The 12,636-nt window shown below is 30.0% G+C and overlaps 2 protein-coding genes across 7 annotated transcripts; one reads left to right on the top strand and one right to left on the bottom strand.

Annotated features, from left to right (window-relative positions):
- Positions 1-293: 293 nt before the first annotated feature.
- LOC141446227 (guided entry of tail-anchored proteins factor 1) lies at positions 294-2,302 on the top strand. 2 transcript variants are annotated; one of them, XM_074112745.1, is made up of 5 exons: positions 294-429; positions 1,010-1,172; positions 1,279-1,346; positions 1,431-1,615; positions 1,720-2,302. In XM_074112745.1, the coding sequence occupies exons 1-5, from the start codon at positions 358-360 to the stop codon at positions 1,733-1,735; spliced, it is 504 nt and encodes a 167-aa protein (XP_073968846.1). In that variant the 5' UTR covers positions 294-357; the 3' UTR covers positions 1,736-2,302. The 2 variants fall into 2 exon arrangements, with proteins under 2 accessions (XP_073968846.1, XP_073968839.1); XM_074112738.1 differs by having other exon boundaries at positions 1,770-2,302.
- LOC141445980 (uncharacterized) lies at positions 1,724-12,631 on the bottom strand. Of its 5 annotated transcripts, none has more exons than XM_074112281.1 (13): positions 12,367-12,631; positions 11,578-11,735; positions 11,324-11,468; positions 10,267-10,562; positions 8,653-8,854; positions 7,569-7,781; positions 6,924-7,139; positions 6,399-6,558; positions 4,316-4,507; positions 4,133-4,247; positions 3,974-4,059; positions 3,066-3,247; positions 1,724-2,447 (listed from the first exon to the last, which is right to left on the bottom strand). In XM_074112281.1, the coding sequence occupies exons 1-13, from the start codon at positions 12,466-12,468 to the stop codon at positions 2,268-2,270; spliced, it is 2,247 nt and encodes a 748-aa protein (XP_073968382.1). In that variant the 5' UTR covers positions 12,469-12,631; the 3' UTR covers positions 1,724-2,267. The 5 variants fall into 5 exon arrangements, with proteins under 5 accessions (XP_073968382.1, XP_073968411.1, XP_073968402.1 ...); XM_074112310.1 differs by lacking the exon at positions 12,367-12,631 and adding an exon at positions 11,805-12,072; XM_074112291.1 differs by lacking the exon at positions 1,724-2,447 and adding an exon at positions 2,579-2,851.
- Positions 12,632-12,636: the final 5 nt, after the last annotated feature.

Consider the following 12,636-nt stretch of genomic DNA (forward strand, 5'->3'; position numbering starts at 1 on the left):
AACAAAGTAGAATTTCATAATAAATAATTGTTGCTACCTGAGATAAATAACATTTTTCCATTTTAATATAGGTGGCAAAAGCTGATTTTAATTTATTCATCATGTAAGTAAAGAATCATGGGTGATTAAAATTGCCCTTGCCAAATCTTTTTAAAAAATACGGAAAAGGAAACATAGTATAGGGTTATATACTAGTTTTAGTTAGATAGTTAATTACTGTTGTTAAATGTTGGGAGGGATTAGGGACAATTTCAAATAAACTGTAATAATAGTAATCGAAGTCGGAGGTAATTTAGTGATTATTGCTTGCTGAAATGAAGTGGCATACTGCTCTTAAATGATTGTAATCTAGAAGTTATGTACTATTTGATTGTATTTTCAATTATTCTTAGTTTTCTAAATGCATTTTTGCCTTTTATTGCAAGATCGGTAAGTAATCATTTTGTATAAATAGCACGTTAATGAAGGCAGAACCTAAACCTTCCGGGCGGTGGACCCTTCAACCATTTAGTTGCAGAAAGTTACAATTGTAGGGGATGTGACTAAACATTTGTACAGTTAATCGTAATTGTGCTAAAGTAGAAGTTTTTTTTTTTCTTTCTATGTAACCCTTCTTAAGATCAATGTTAATGTCATAATGTTAATGTAAATACATCAGCTTGATCACTTTCTGGTTGGCTTTACGTCCAACTACCAATTAGGTATCGTCTTCGGATAGATAATTCCGGTTGAGGGATTTTGATCGCTAGTTGCAGTCAGGTCCCCTGATTGGGGCCATTTTGAAAATGAAAGTCTCTGCTATCTGCGATTTTCAGTTTTGAGATATTTTATTCACACACTCATACACATTTTCTTAAACTTTTTCGGACTTCGGGTACCTCAGAAAGAATATTTCCGGAGAAAACTCAAACGCGACATGATTGCAATACTTTTCTTGTCTAGAAAAAAAAAGAAAAACTATAAAGTGTTGGCGACAAGCCATTGTAAGTTTGACCAATTTGATTTTTAGGTTGCTCGAGCCGTACGAAGGTATAAACCAAATAGTGCTTTACAAAATGAAATTGAAAAAATTAAAAGATCCATGTGTGAAATTTCAGTGAAAGATGAATTCGCTAAATATACAAAACTTCAGAGAATCTTAAATAAGAAACGTGAAGAATTAAAAGCAGAAGGTACATTGAGTAATTTTTTTAAACCTTATTTACCTGTGTGTCAGTATTATGTTTAAATTTATAATGTATTTAATGAAATTAATAAAACCTATTTTTCTTGAAACAGTACTGGTATTTAAGAAATATCAGTTAAAGATCAAGTTAGGAATTCAATACGTTACTCAAGCGATACTGGCAAGTTTCTATTTTAAATCAATATTCCAATATTCTGGTGAACGCAAGGAAGTAAAATGATCGATTGTTTCATCTTTATTACAGACATTGGTTTGCCTGATTTTGTTTTGGATGCAGAGATCCACACCTGTTGTAATACTCAATGAAAATTGGCTTTATCCATTTGGAAGTATTCTGTCTTGGCCTACGCACATACCTGGAGCGTTGAGTTTTCCATTATGGTTTCTTGTCAGCAATACAGTAGCTAAAATTGCCACTTTACCTTTTGCGTAAGTCGTTCAAAATTTAAGAAAAAGAAAATCATCTCTATGATTTTTAAAAATGTTGGACAGAATAAATAAATAATACTTTATTTTTTCTTTTTTTTAAACAGAAAACTTTTAAATTAAAGGAAAAAAAGTGTATTTTTTAAAGCTTTTATAGGTATATAGTGAAGATTCTGCTTTAAAAAAGGCTCCTTATCAAGGTAGACCTTGATATGAAGAGGGTAAGGCCAATAAACTTAGCTGTATATCTTATCAGCTTTTTTAACCGCACCTTCTCTCTGGAAATGTTTAAGAAATTGGTCTCCTTTTCCTAAAGTCAAATCGCAGTTGCAACATAACTTTCTTAATAATTAACCAAAAAAAAAAGTAATAATTGAATTCACTTTAAAAAGTCTTGTTTTTCAGAAGAACAGTTAATAGAAACTAAAACAAGTGCCTTTTTTTTAATTTTGAGATTTCCTGGCAATTTATATTAACTTGCAAAACTTTGGAAAATTTGTAATTTACTTGTAAAACTTTATAGAAAAGAATATTTTAGTAAATACGTTATCTTTTTTCAAAATATCTCAAAAAGAAAGATCTGTTTTTTGTTGTAATATTAAATTAAATTTAGTTACTAAATTGTTATTTTTGTTGTTAGAAAACTTGGGTGTAATTATTTATTTTGAATTAAAAGGTATTCCATCATTTTCTTTGTTCTTCTGGTTACAATTTCCTTGTAAGCACTGCAGCTTTTATTGAAATTTAACTCTTCCTGTGTATCTGTTTCATTATAAATTGTTCTTAATTCTTGTACAATTTTTTTATAAGCCGCTTCAAGGTCATCAGTGGTTACCTGAAATAATAAGAAGAAAAAAAAATTGGGTAAACATTAAAAAAAACTTCCTGCTTCTTCAAGAATGACCATTGCCAAACATGTGATTGGCAAAAACGATTAATAGAATTTTACTTATTATTGATATAAATTCAAGATCTAGTGTTGGAATTTGAAAATGATAAAATTATAAGCTAATGGCGAAAGATTTATGTGACCTGAAGAGAGACCAGCGTATATTTATAATATATATATATTTTTTTAATCTTTAATTTTTAATCTTATGTAGTAGTTTTTTATATCTCATTTCTAGTTAGATGAAGACAGTTTGAATCATGAGAACGTCGATTTTAATTTTGATTACAACTTATTTTCAGTGGATTGAAAAAAGCTCCGGAAACCAATAACCTCAAATGTTTATGCGCCTTAAATATAAAAAACAAAAACAAATAAGTAATTTATGTGGTATCTAAACTTGATAATTGAATTGTGCACATAACTAGCAAAATAAAACAAATAAAAATGCATTTCATCTGAGTACAGCTGGGGCAAATGCTATTGAAAAATTAAAATAAATAATTTATAATGAAACATTTGAAGAAAACTAAATAGTTGTAAGAAATCTAAAATATTGCTTACTGCTAATTGAAAGAGCCCTGGCCGACTGTTATGAATAGCTAAGCATTTATCTCTACAATTTAGCATGCTTCGTACAAATTGTTCTTCAATTAAACTACTTCCTTCTTTACCATAAAAACAATTTAAAAGTTCTTGAGAAAAGTCACTTCTTTCTTCGTTCAAGGGATTATCTTCACCAAAATCTGTAATTTTGGAAAAGAAAAACGGTAATTGTAATTTTTTCTTTTTATACTTGTAAGAGAAAAGGGAGGTAATGCAATCGTGCAGATTTTCGATTTTAAGTTTTCACAAGAAGTATTTATTTTCAGGTGTACGGGTAAAAGTGATTTCTACAAGTGTTACCTCTATCTCTCTCTCTCTATTATTCTCTTACTGTGTATGCGCGTGCTTTGTCAGCATAACTTACAAGTTCAACTTTGATGTTTAGTAAATGTCTTAAAGCAATAAAGCAATTTATTTTGCTCTCTAGAGTCCTACTTCACCCTAATGATTTTACGGTTGGGATCCACCACATTTAGCTCAAATAACAAATGTGAAAATAACATTGTTATCAAGAAATGCAGCAAGAGCAGATCTTGCTGATGTTTCATAAATATTCCAACCTTACACTGCTCACACTGCAGAATGCTATTTCAATAGTGACAAATTGCTTGATTAACTTTCCTATGTTTACCTCACTTTTTATTTATTTTTTGAAAAAGTATCTATTAGCATTTATTTTCTGTAAGCTTAAATGTCTAGTAACACGATATGGATAAGACCGGAATTAAAAAAAATTGTAAGATCTATTTTGAAGAAATATTTTACGGTTATTCTCTACTAGTTAATTACAAGGGTACTTAAAAATACAAGTTTCATAGAATTTCTAGTATGATTTCTAAATGACTGATTTTTTTTTATTTTTTTACCTTGAGTTGTAAATGAAACAGAAGCAGATATTTTAATACGAGAATTCGATTTCTTCAACTTTGTAGGGTTATTAAGGGAAGGTGACCTACAATTAAAAAAAAAAATTAATAGTTACTGTAAATATTTAAAACACTTTCTTAGAAAAAAAAAACAATTACCCATTTGTTTCAATTTTTTTTTCATATTCACTAATTTTGCCTCCTTTTTGTAAATGATCACTTTCAGATTTACCCATTTTCCACCAAGCTTCTTCTTTATTTGAGCTTGAGTGTTCTATAAATAAACCAAGTTGGATTACTGTCAATCATATTAAAGTATTATTTAAACAAATCGACAAGTACCTTCCATTTCTTCCCTGATGAAAGTTCGCATTTCATTAAACAACTCTTTTATTCTTTTAATAAACAAAATGGTATCAGATGTTGTCACTAATATTAATTTAGGTTTAAGCCCAAACCACGATAAATTTATTGCATGAAATACTCCAGACGCAAGTAGGCAAATTCTACCATCACTGTGTAATTCGTCAATTGCTTTAAATCAGAATTGATTAGGTATATTAAAATACAAATTAATCCAATATTTAAAATAATTAAAGTTGGCACACTTAATGGTAACTTAGGCCATAAAATAGCAAAGGATTAAGTTTAGAAAAATTGTGGAAGTTTGAACAAATCGAAGTTTGGAGTTGAAAGACGGTTGATAGGTTGTAAAGGTAACGATTGTGGCTTTTGAGATTACTTTTAAAAATATAAATTGAAGATTGATTTGTGTAAGTTGAACCTTTGTCCACTATGCCATGGTGGAGAAAGAAGACACTCAAAAGGGAAAATGAGGTGGAAGTTTCTCTCAACCTGGCGCTAATGACCGTAGACGTCGATGCGCCGGCAAAAAAAAAAAAAAAAAACTACAACACCTAAAACATTTACCTACTTATAGCAAAGTAGATGCTCATAATAGTAATTTTGCTATTCGTTCTTTCCAATCCACTAATTTGGTCATAACTAACCAAAACTGTATGAGATATTGTTTCTTGAAGTTTGAAATTTTGGTAGTATACAAAATCTGGTGTAAGCAATCAATTCTTAAAGTTTCCTCCAACCTTTGACTTTTTACCAAATGTTTCTTGGATTTTATATAAGAAAAAAAAAAAAAGCTTAAGAATCTTTGATGGAAGCGTGAGATCTTAAAACTGTTCCTTAAAATTAATTTGCATCCAAGAAATTCAAACAAAATGAGACGTCTTTTTCTAAGTTACAGAAAACTAATAAGAATCGTTTAATAAATTCTTACTTCCGGATAAATGGTTTTCTTCAAACCCAGAATGTATAAAATGGCACCAGAGCTTTTAATGCTGTACAATCCAGTAGAAAGAACTTTAGATAGAGACTTACCCCATGATTCTCAGAATTCAGAAATGCATTTTCCAAAAAAAAAAATTCAAACAAAAATTAAGCATTTTCTTAAATGGAGTTAATACCATAATGGAGTTAAAGGTTAAACCATAATACCTTTTGTTTCACAAAAAATCGTGGAAAACATAAAAACCTTTCAGAAATTCGCACATTCTTTGTTTTAAAAATCGGGATTCATTTCAGTAAATCATTTCACCCTTGGATATTATTGTACAAGACCCATACACTTTAAAAGAAAGCAAAATCATTTGTCCAATAAATGCCCTAAAATAAAGGTTCGTATATGGCAAAGGGTTTCGAATAAAAGTTACCCATCTATGTAAATGCAATCGGTAAACAAATTCAAAGATAATCTTTTTCCAGGATAAATATCAAAAAATCAAAAATTCGATCAAACGATAATTACAGAAACATTAGATATTAAAGCTGAGATTTTTTTTTTAGTTATGTTGACTATGGACGAGCGGATATACTTATACAGACTGTCGTATTTTGGCACGTTAATCCGTGCATTTTCGGAGGTTCGAGAAAAACGAAAATCTGCACGATTGCGACAGCTGAATGAAGAGAAAAGAAAAATAAATAAAAAATTATTGAATAACCGAATGATTGGTACTTATTGCAGTAAAATCTCAATTGACTGGCAAGAAACAACAAAATTAAATAAGTTTCAGCTATTTACGGTAATTCTACTTCTCTAAAATTTTGGATTTGAAGAAACTTTTCTTCTATTTAACTTGTACTCGTTCGAACCATCATTTCTGATCAGAAAATAAATCCCAGATTTTCCAGCAGAAATAATGTAGTATGTGTTAGTTTCGTACTAAAGTATATCTACTTTAACACACTCCAACTTTAATGAATATTTCAACGCGATAAGACACGAATACATGAAAGTAATCGAAACGTTGATTATTATTTTTTTTGTTTTACCGTAGCAATCATTTATGAACACAAAAATGGAATATGACTAAGTTTAAAAACTTATAGTAAGAAAGGAGAAACCCACATAATCCATAGTGGTATCCAAGGCGGATTGACACATATGCGAATTTTCCAGCCTTCTCTAAAGAAAAAAAATCGTCCATACTAACATGGATAAATTCTTTTACATTTTCTTCAGACCCTTTAGGATAAGGAAATGTAGTATGAAACTTGCACAATTTAATCTGAAACAAATAGATAAATAAATAAAAACTATTTCTTTTTTTTATTTTTTAAGAAGCAAGCACTACAAAAACTTGTCACCCATAATTATACTTTTTCACAACAGAACATGTCAAACCAGTCACTCACGTTGGAATGCTTTTTCGAAATTCCTAACTTGAATTTTAAACTAATCTTTAAGAAGGAGCATTCTTATTGGTACTGAATTCTAATTTATGACATTATTTTTGTTCATAGGACTTTGTACATAAATAGTAACATTTTCAAAGGTTAAACCATCATTCTTTAGAGTCTTAGTAATGAAGGACGAACGTTAATTTTAACGAAGTAATGCTTATTACTCCAGTTAGTAAATAGAGTTACTTACATATGATGGATATTGCGTGGCTATCATTTTCGTTAATTTTGAGGCGTAACTGCCCACTGGACCTACAAGTGCTACTACGACCGAATTTGTAGGCATAAAAGTCATCGGTTTACCAAATGGTGGCGGCGACACTGAATTGTTAATAATCAATCTCATGTAATAATTTTTTAATTCCCTTAAGAGAATACTGTCTCCATAAGTAAACACGGAATCAATCTGTAAATAGAAAAATTAGTGTATTAAAACGACAAAATTAAATAAAAAAAATTCTTGAGTTCAAAATATGAGTATTTCTATTTTTTCTTTAATTATTTATAGTATTGAGAAAGTAAAATAAATCTAAGATTGATCTCCGAGGTACTCGTATTTGCAAAATTCAAATAAAATCTTAAAAAACTCGTAGCTACTAGGAAGACACCTTTTTAGCAATTACATCAGTGAGATTTAAAAATAATTTATTGTTTTACATTACTCTCTAATTAACTTGTAATCTTTCTCTCGGTAAATTATGAACAATAATGCATCAGCAATAACTGAATTAGTTAACAGGTTTGACTATTCATATGGAGGAAGATAAATTCCTTATACTAAAGTATGCCATCTAAAATGGAAGGAAATAGGCATATACAAGGTTCAAAGAATTACTCTTTCTCGATCTGAAACAGGGATTCCATTCAACAATTTTAGGCGAGGCATGAAATGAGCAGCCAGAACTCTAAAATCTTTAGCAGATGTAGTTATTTTGTTTCCACTCAAGCTTAATTTCTCCACTGCTTTCAATTCGTTCATACTTTCAAATTCAGTGATTGATGATATTCTATTAAATGCTGCATTTAACTCGCGAAGGTTATATGAATGCTGTGGGATAAAAATAATACGATTAGTTAGAATTAAAAATAATTTAAATCTCTAAATTTTAGAAAAAAAAATATTACAGCAACTTTTATTGTATATGCCAAAAACTAGAGCTCACATGACAGCTAGGGCCTCAGCGAAGAAGGAAGTTAAAAAAATAAAGAGGTCAACCTCAAAGATATGGAGTAGGATGCAGTAGGCTTTGTAGGCAGGCCAAAAGTTAAAAAAGAGGTAGTAAAACTCAAATGTATTCCACATAGCAATTGGGCGGACTATTTCAAAGGACTTTGAACTGATTCGTTTAAACTGACATAGTAGGAATCTGACCAGGTAATTTGGGCAATGAACGCAGAAGCTTTGACTTAAGAGGAACTGGACTCCGCATTCCATTAAAAACAATGAAACCAAGAGACTTCATTCACTTTTGGTAATGACGAAGTTAAAACTGAATCAGTGTGTCCACTTAATTAACCCAACACTTGGGTTTAAGGTATATTGATGACTTTACCCGAGAGTGGCAATAAAGATTAAGTGTAATTATAAGCATTGGAGTAACTTCAATTCTATTTGGTAGCTAGAGAAAACAAGTTGGAACATCCTGCCCTCAAGCTAGAGAACCTTTGAACAGAATTCATAATTCCGATCTCGATCGAAAAGCTAAAGAAATTGCCTTTAAATACTCAAAATATTGTAATTGAGGACAGAATAGTACAAGTCTTTTTAATTACTCCAGATCTCTCGCAGTGAAGATTGAGCCTTCTTAACTACTAAACTATAGTAGTTTCGAAACCATCAGGCTAGTTCTGGGGTTCTGAGGTAATGTTTTTTATTAGCAAAATAAAAGTTGTAATTAAGTAAATAAACTCAGTCTTACATTGATCATTTTCAAAGTTGTAATGCGATTGTGTGATATATCAAGTACTTTCAAAGAGTACAAACAATTTGGGCCTGTTTCTGGTAATATCTCCCAATCACTTATCTTATTGTGGGATAAAATTAATTCTGTTAATGACAGATTTTTTATATCTCGAACAAATTCAATTTTATTATGTGAAAGATTAAGATAACGTAAAAATCTGTAATTAAATATATCGAAAATTGCTGATTAAAAATACAGAAGGGACTGTGACAAGAGAGATTAAAACAAATTTCTATTAAATATAAAATAAAATAAAAAAGCTTTAAGGAAACTAACCTCTGACAAAAGAGCAAACTAGTACTATGTACTGTTTAGTGGAGACAACATTCTGTCTTAAAGGATAGAAATATGGTCGAGTATAAACTACCACCATCTAACTTTCTAAGAGGGAACGGGAATTGAGGAAACAATAAAATCGTCTAAATGTGACAAAAAAAGAAGTAAGAATGAAAACGGAAGTGCAACCTCTAGGGAACTGCGTCAACTATAAACTTCTTTTTTACCGAATTTTCAGTCCAGTTTCTTCCCTGATAAAAATTTTAATTAAAGTTTAATTGTCCTAAATTAATATTTTTATTCACAAAAAAACGATTACATAGTTGTTTTTAAGAGGTAATATCGCCCTTAATATTCAGACTAATAGGTGATTCAGAGATACGCTCAATAACAGAAAGCTCTTGCAGAAGTATCTTAAAAAGACAAATTTGGCGCGATTGCATTACTGCCCTCACAAAGTGTAGCGAGAGAAATTATAAATTGAAAGGTTGATTTCTATTTAATAGTAATTTTTTACTGCTCAGTAGCGTTTCAGTACTAACTACTTTTACTTCTACCTGTGTAGCACATCCACAAGCCGAATTTCTACAAAAAATAAATTTTATAACAAAATTTGGTTACTCTTCTCAAGAGCAAAGCTCAAATGAATTTTCCCGGAAAAATAAAGCAACTTCCCAATATATCGCGTCCAATAATGTCACCTAAACGAACCATTAAATCTGAAATGTTTGCAATTTCACGATTTACATTAACCACAAAATCAGAAAAAGCACAAAATAATCGTCTACAAATTTAGTGGAATCTCATAGACACAGGCACTCAGAAAGTCTATTTTTAGAAGTATCTCGTAATTGAAAATTGAAGAATTCCACATACAAATGATTACAATATCAACGAAAGGGAATAAGCCAGAGGCCCAAAGAAATTGCGACCCACAATGGTATTATAATACTTCCATTAAGAAGAGAAGTATGTAGATGTCAAACAGGATTTTAAAAAGTTTTTATTTTATTGAACTAACTGAGTGGTTGTAATTCTGTGATTTAGATATTTACTGAGGTTAACAGGTTAAAGAAAAATGTAAGAGATTACTTTAAAAAAAAGAAGTGCTTTCATACGGCAATTAATTATAGTATTTAAAAATGACAATGATTTTCAGTAAGCGATTGTTCACTTCATTAAAGTTACTTAGATACTAAATAATTTTTTTTAAATGTTTTCTTTTACATAAAATTACACAATCTATTACATTAAATAATAACAATTATTTTAATAAACGTGTTATTTACTTACTTTAATCCTTCAATACCTTCAATTTTGTATATACTATTGTAAGACAGATTCAAATGTTTCAAGGACCAATATGGTGAAAAATTGGGCATTGCGACGATCTTATTTGACGATAAATTTACAAAACTTAAAAAAATAGGTGATTCTAGTGCAAATGTTTTAATTTGATTGTGAGAAGCATCTAGTACCACTAAATATCGAGATCTCTTTAACGGTCTAAGATTTGTTATACCATTGTAAGATAGATCCACATATTGCAATAATCTATAAGTCCTTAATACTGTTATGTTCTTTATGTTCTGAAAACGGAAACATTTTAATTTATAATCAATATAATACTCTAAAAAATATTGTTAAGATTTCATCCTAATTTGCGCCCAACAGGTTTCACTGAGAATAATTTAAAAGATAGAAATACTCTCTTTTTAACTATTGAGATTCGGGGGTAACATTAGTATTAGACTTCAGATATTAATTTCCATAGAAAAATATTTTATATAAAATTGTAAAAGAACTATATTTATGTAGTAAGCATGCAACGTTAAAAGACATCAGTAAGAGTAGATTTTAAATCAAATCGAGAAAAAATGAAAAAACAAGATCTGACTGAATATTTAAAAAAGGTGCATTATTCTACGGTTTTTTAGTCATCTTTTTCCAAAAAAACTGTTCAAAAAAGTTCATTAAAGTATGCATGTAGTATCATTTTAAAGTAAGACACATGATGATGGGATCAGCGTTCAGAGCGTTGTGACCATTATACAGAAACCATGGAAGAGAAAATTATTAAATTATATCGCTTCACAAAATTTGCTTATGGAACTTGAGATTTGCCACAAGAATAAATAATACTAATATATATTAGTCTCTCAACAAGAAATATATAGGCGATATAAAAAATAAACCGGCTTAGGACATTATAAGGGTGATCCCCAACCAAAACACCTAAATTGGTAGCTGAACATTAAGCCCCACCAATAAAAATAGGCAATAATTTCGCTTTATTCTTTAAATACTTTCAATTATATCGATCAATACTTATTGAATTGTAATACTAAACTTTTCCACTTAGCTGTAGTTTTGTGAGGCCGAAGGAGCATGTTCCTGGAATCAAATCTAAATTTGAAATACCAGTAGCAACTATCATATGAGTTAGGAAACCATCACTCTGTAGGTTCAACCAATCGATTTTAACATCTTCATCACTGTTTAAAAAAATTATTAGTATCTCTACAGGAAATATAATGGAAAGTACGATGATTATTCGCAAATAAGATATTGAAAGCAATTAATAATTTTAAATCACTTATTTACTCAAGAGGACAAACTACAGGTCTTCGTTTTTCATCCCAAGGATTTTTCGCTGTACACAAATTCACCCATCCGTACCCATTAATTTCTTCTAAAACAGTGTCGTCTGGATTAGGAAATTCAAAAATTACATCCTTTCCAAAATCAGATTCACTTAATTCCTACAAAATAAATTTATCAATTTCAATATACCGTTAGATGAAATTAATAAAATTATTTGAAACAAGTACTTTTTTTAATAATTTCAACTTATTGTTTCTGGAAAGAAATTAGCTCAGTGGTTAGTGTCTGGATTCTAATGCGTAGAACCTGGGTTCGAATCCACCGTCTGGTCATTAGATTTTCTCTTCTTAGGAGCTTCTTACAGCTCTGTTCGGGGATTGACGGAGTTGTCTGTAACGAGAGAACACTATCCGGAGGCCGACAATCTCCCCTCTTAATTATTTTCTTCTTAGCAGATTAATGTTATATTTGCTTGATACTACTTGTTCGATTGCACTGAACAGATAGTTAAAAATTTAAAGTTAAGTGTTCTTTCAGAAAGATCAAACTTTCCAATAATATGCCTTAACAAATAAGAAGTTTAAATTATCCTTACTTTTTTTTAGCTAAGCAAATGTTTACAATTATATAAATAAAAGCAATTCTTAGCTTCATACAAAATCCAGTAGTAAACTACATGGCTTGTTTTTGCTGTGTTGGAAGAAGGGGAAATTATTTGCTAAATACACTGTTTATCTATAAGGACCTTAAAAAGCGGTTAATGTATAGCAGTACTTAGAAACCACTCACCTCATCTGAAGAGCTACTTGAATCATCAATTCCATATACTGCATCATACACTATTTTTCTAGGTGTTTTCTCGTATCTAGATTCATAACCTAAGTTTTTCATCTTTAATAAATAAAAAATGTGAATGAACCCTGGAGATTCTCTTTTTATAGTGATTTTCACCTCGTTCACCTTACAAACTATACTATTTCAATAATCTGATATAACTTATTTTGGTACTGTTACGTTCACTTTAAAAAAAAACAAAAACATATGTGCAAATTACTAATA

The sequence above is a fragment of the Rhodnius prolixus genome, unplaced genomic scaffold, assembly GCF_049639745.1.
Source record: "Rhodnius prolixus isolate KJV_2025 unplaced genomic scaffold, Rpr scaffold_1, whole genome shotgun sequence".
Taxonomy (NCBI): domain Eukaryota; kingdom Metazoa; phylum Arthropoda; class Insecta; order Hemiptera; family Reduviidae; genus Rhodnius; species Rhodnius prolixus.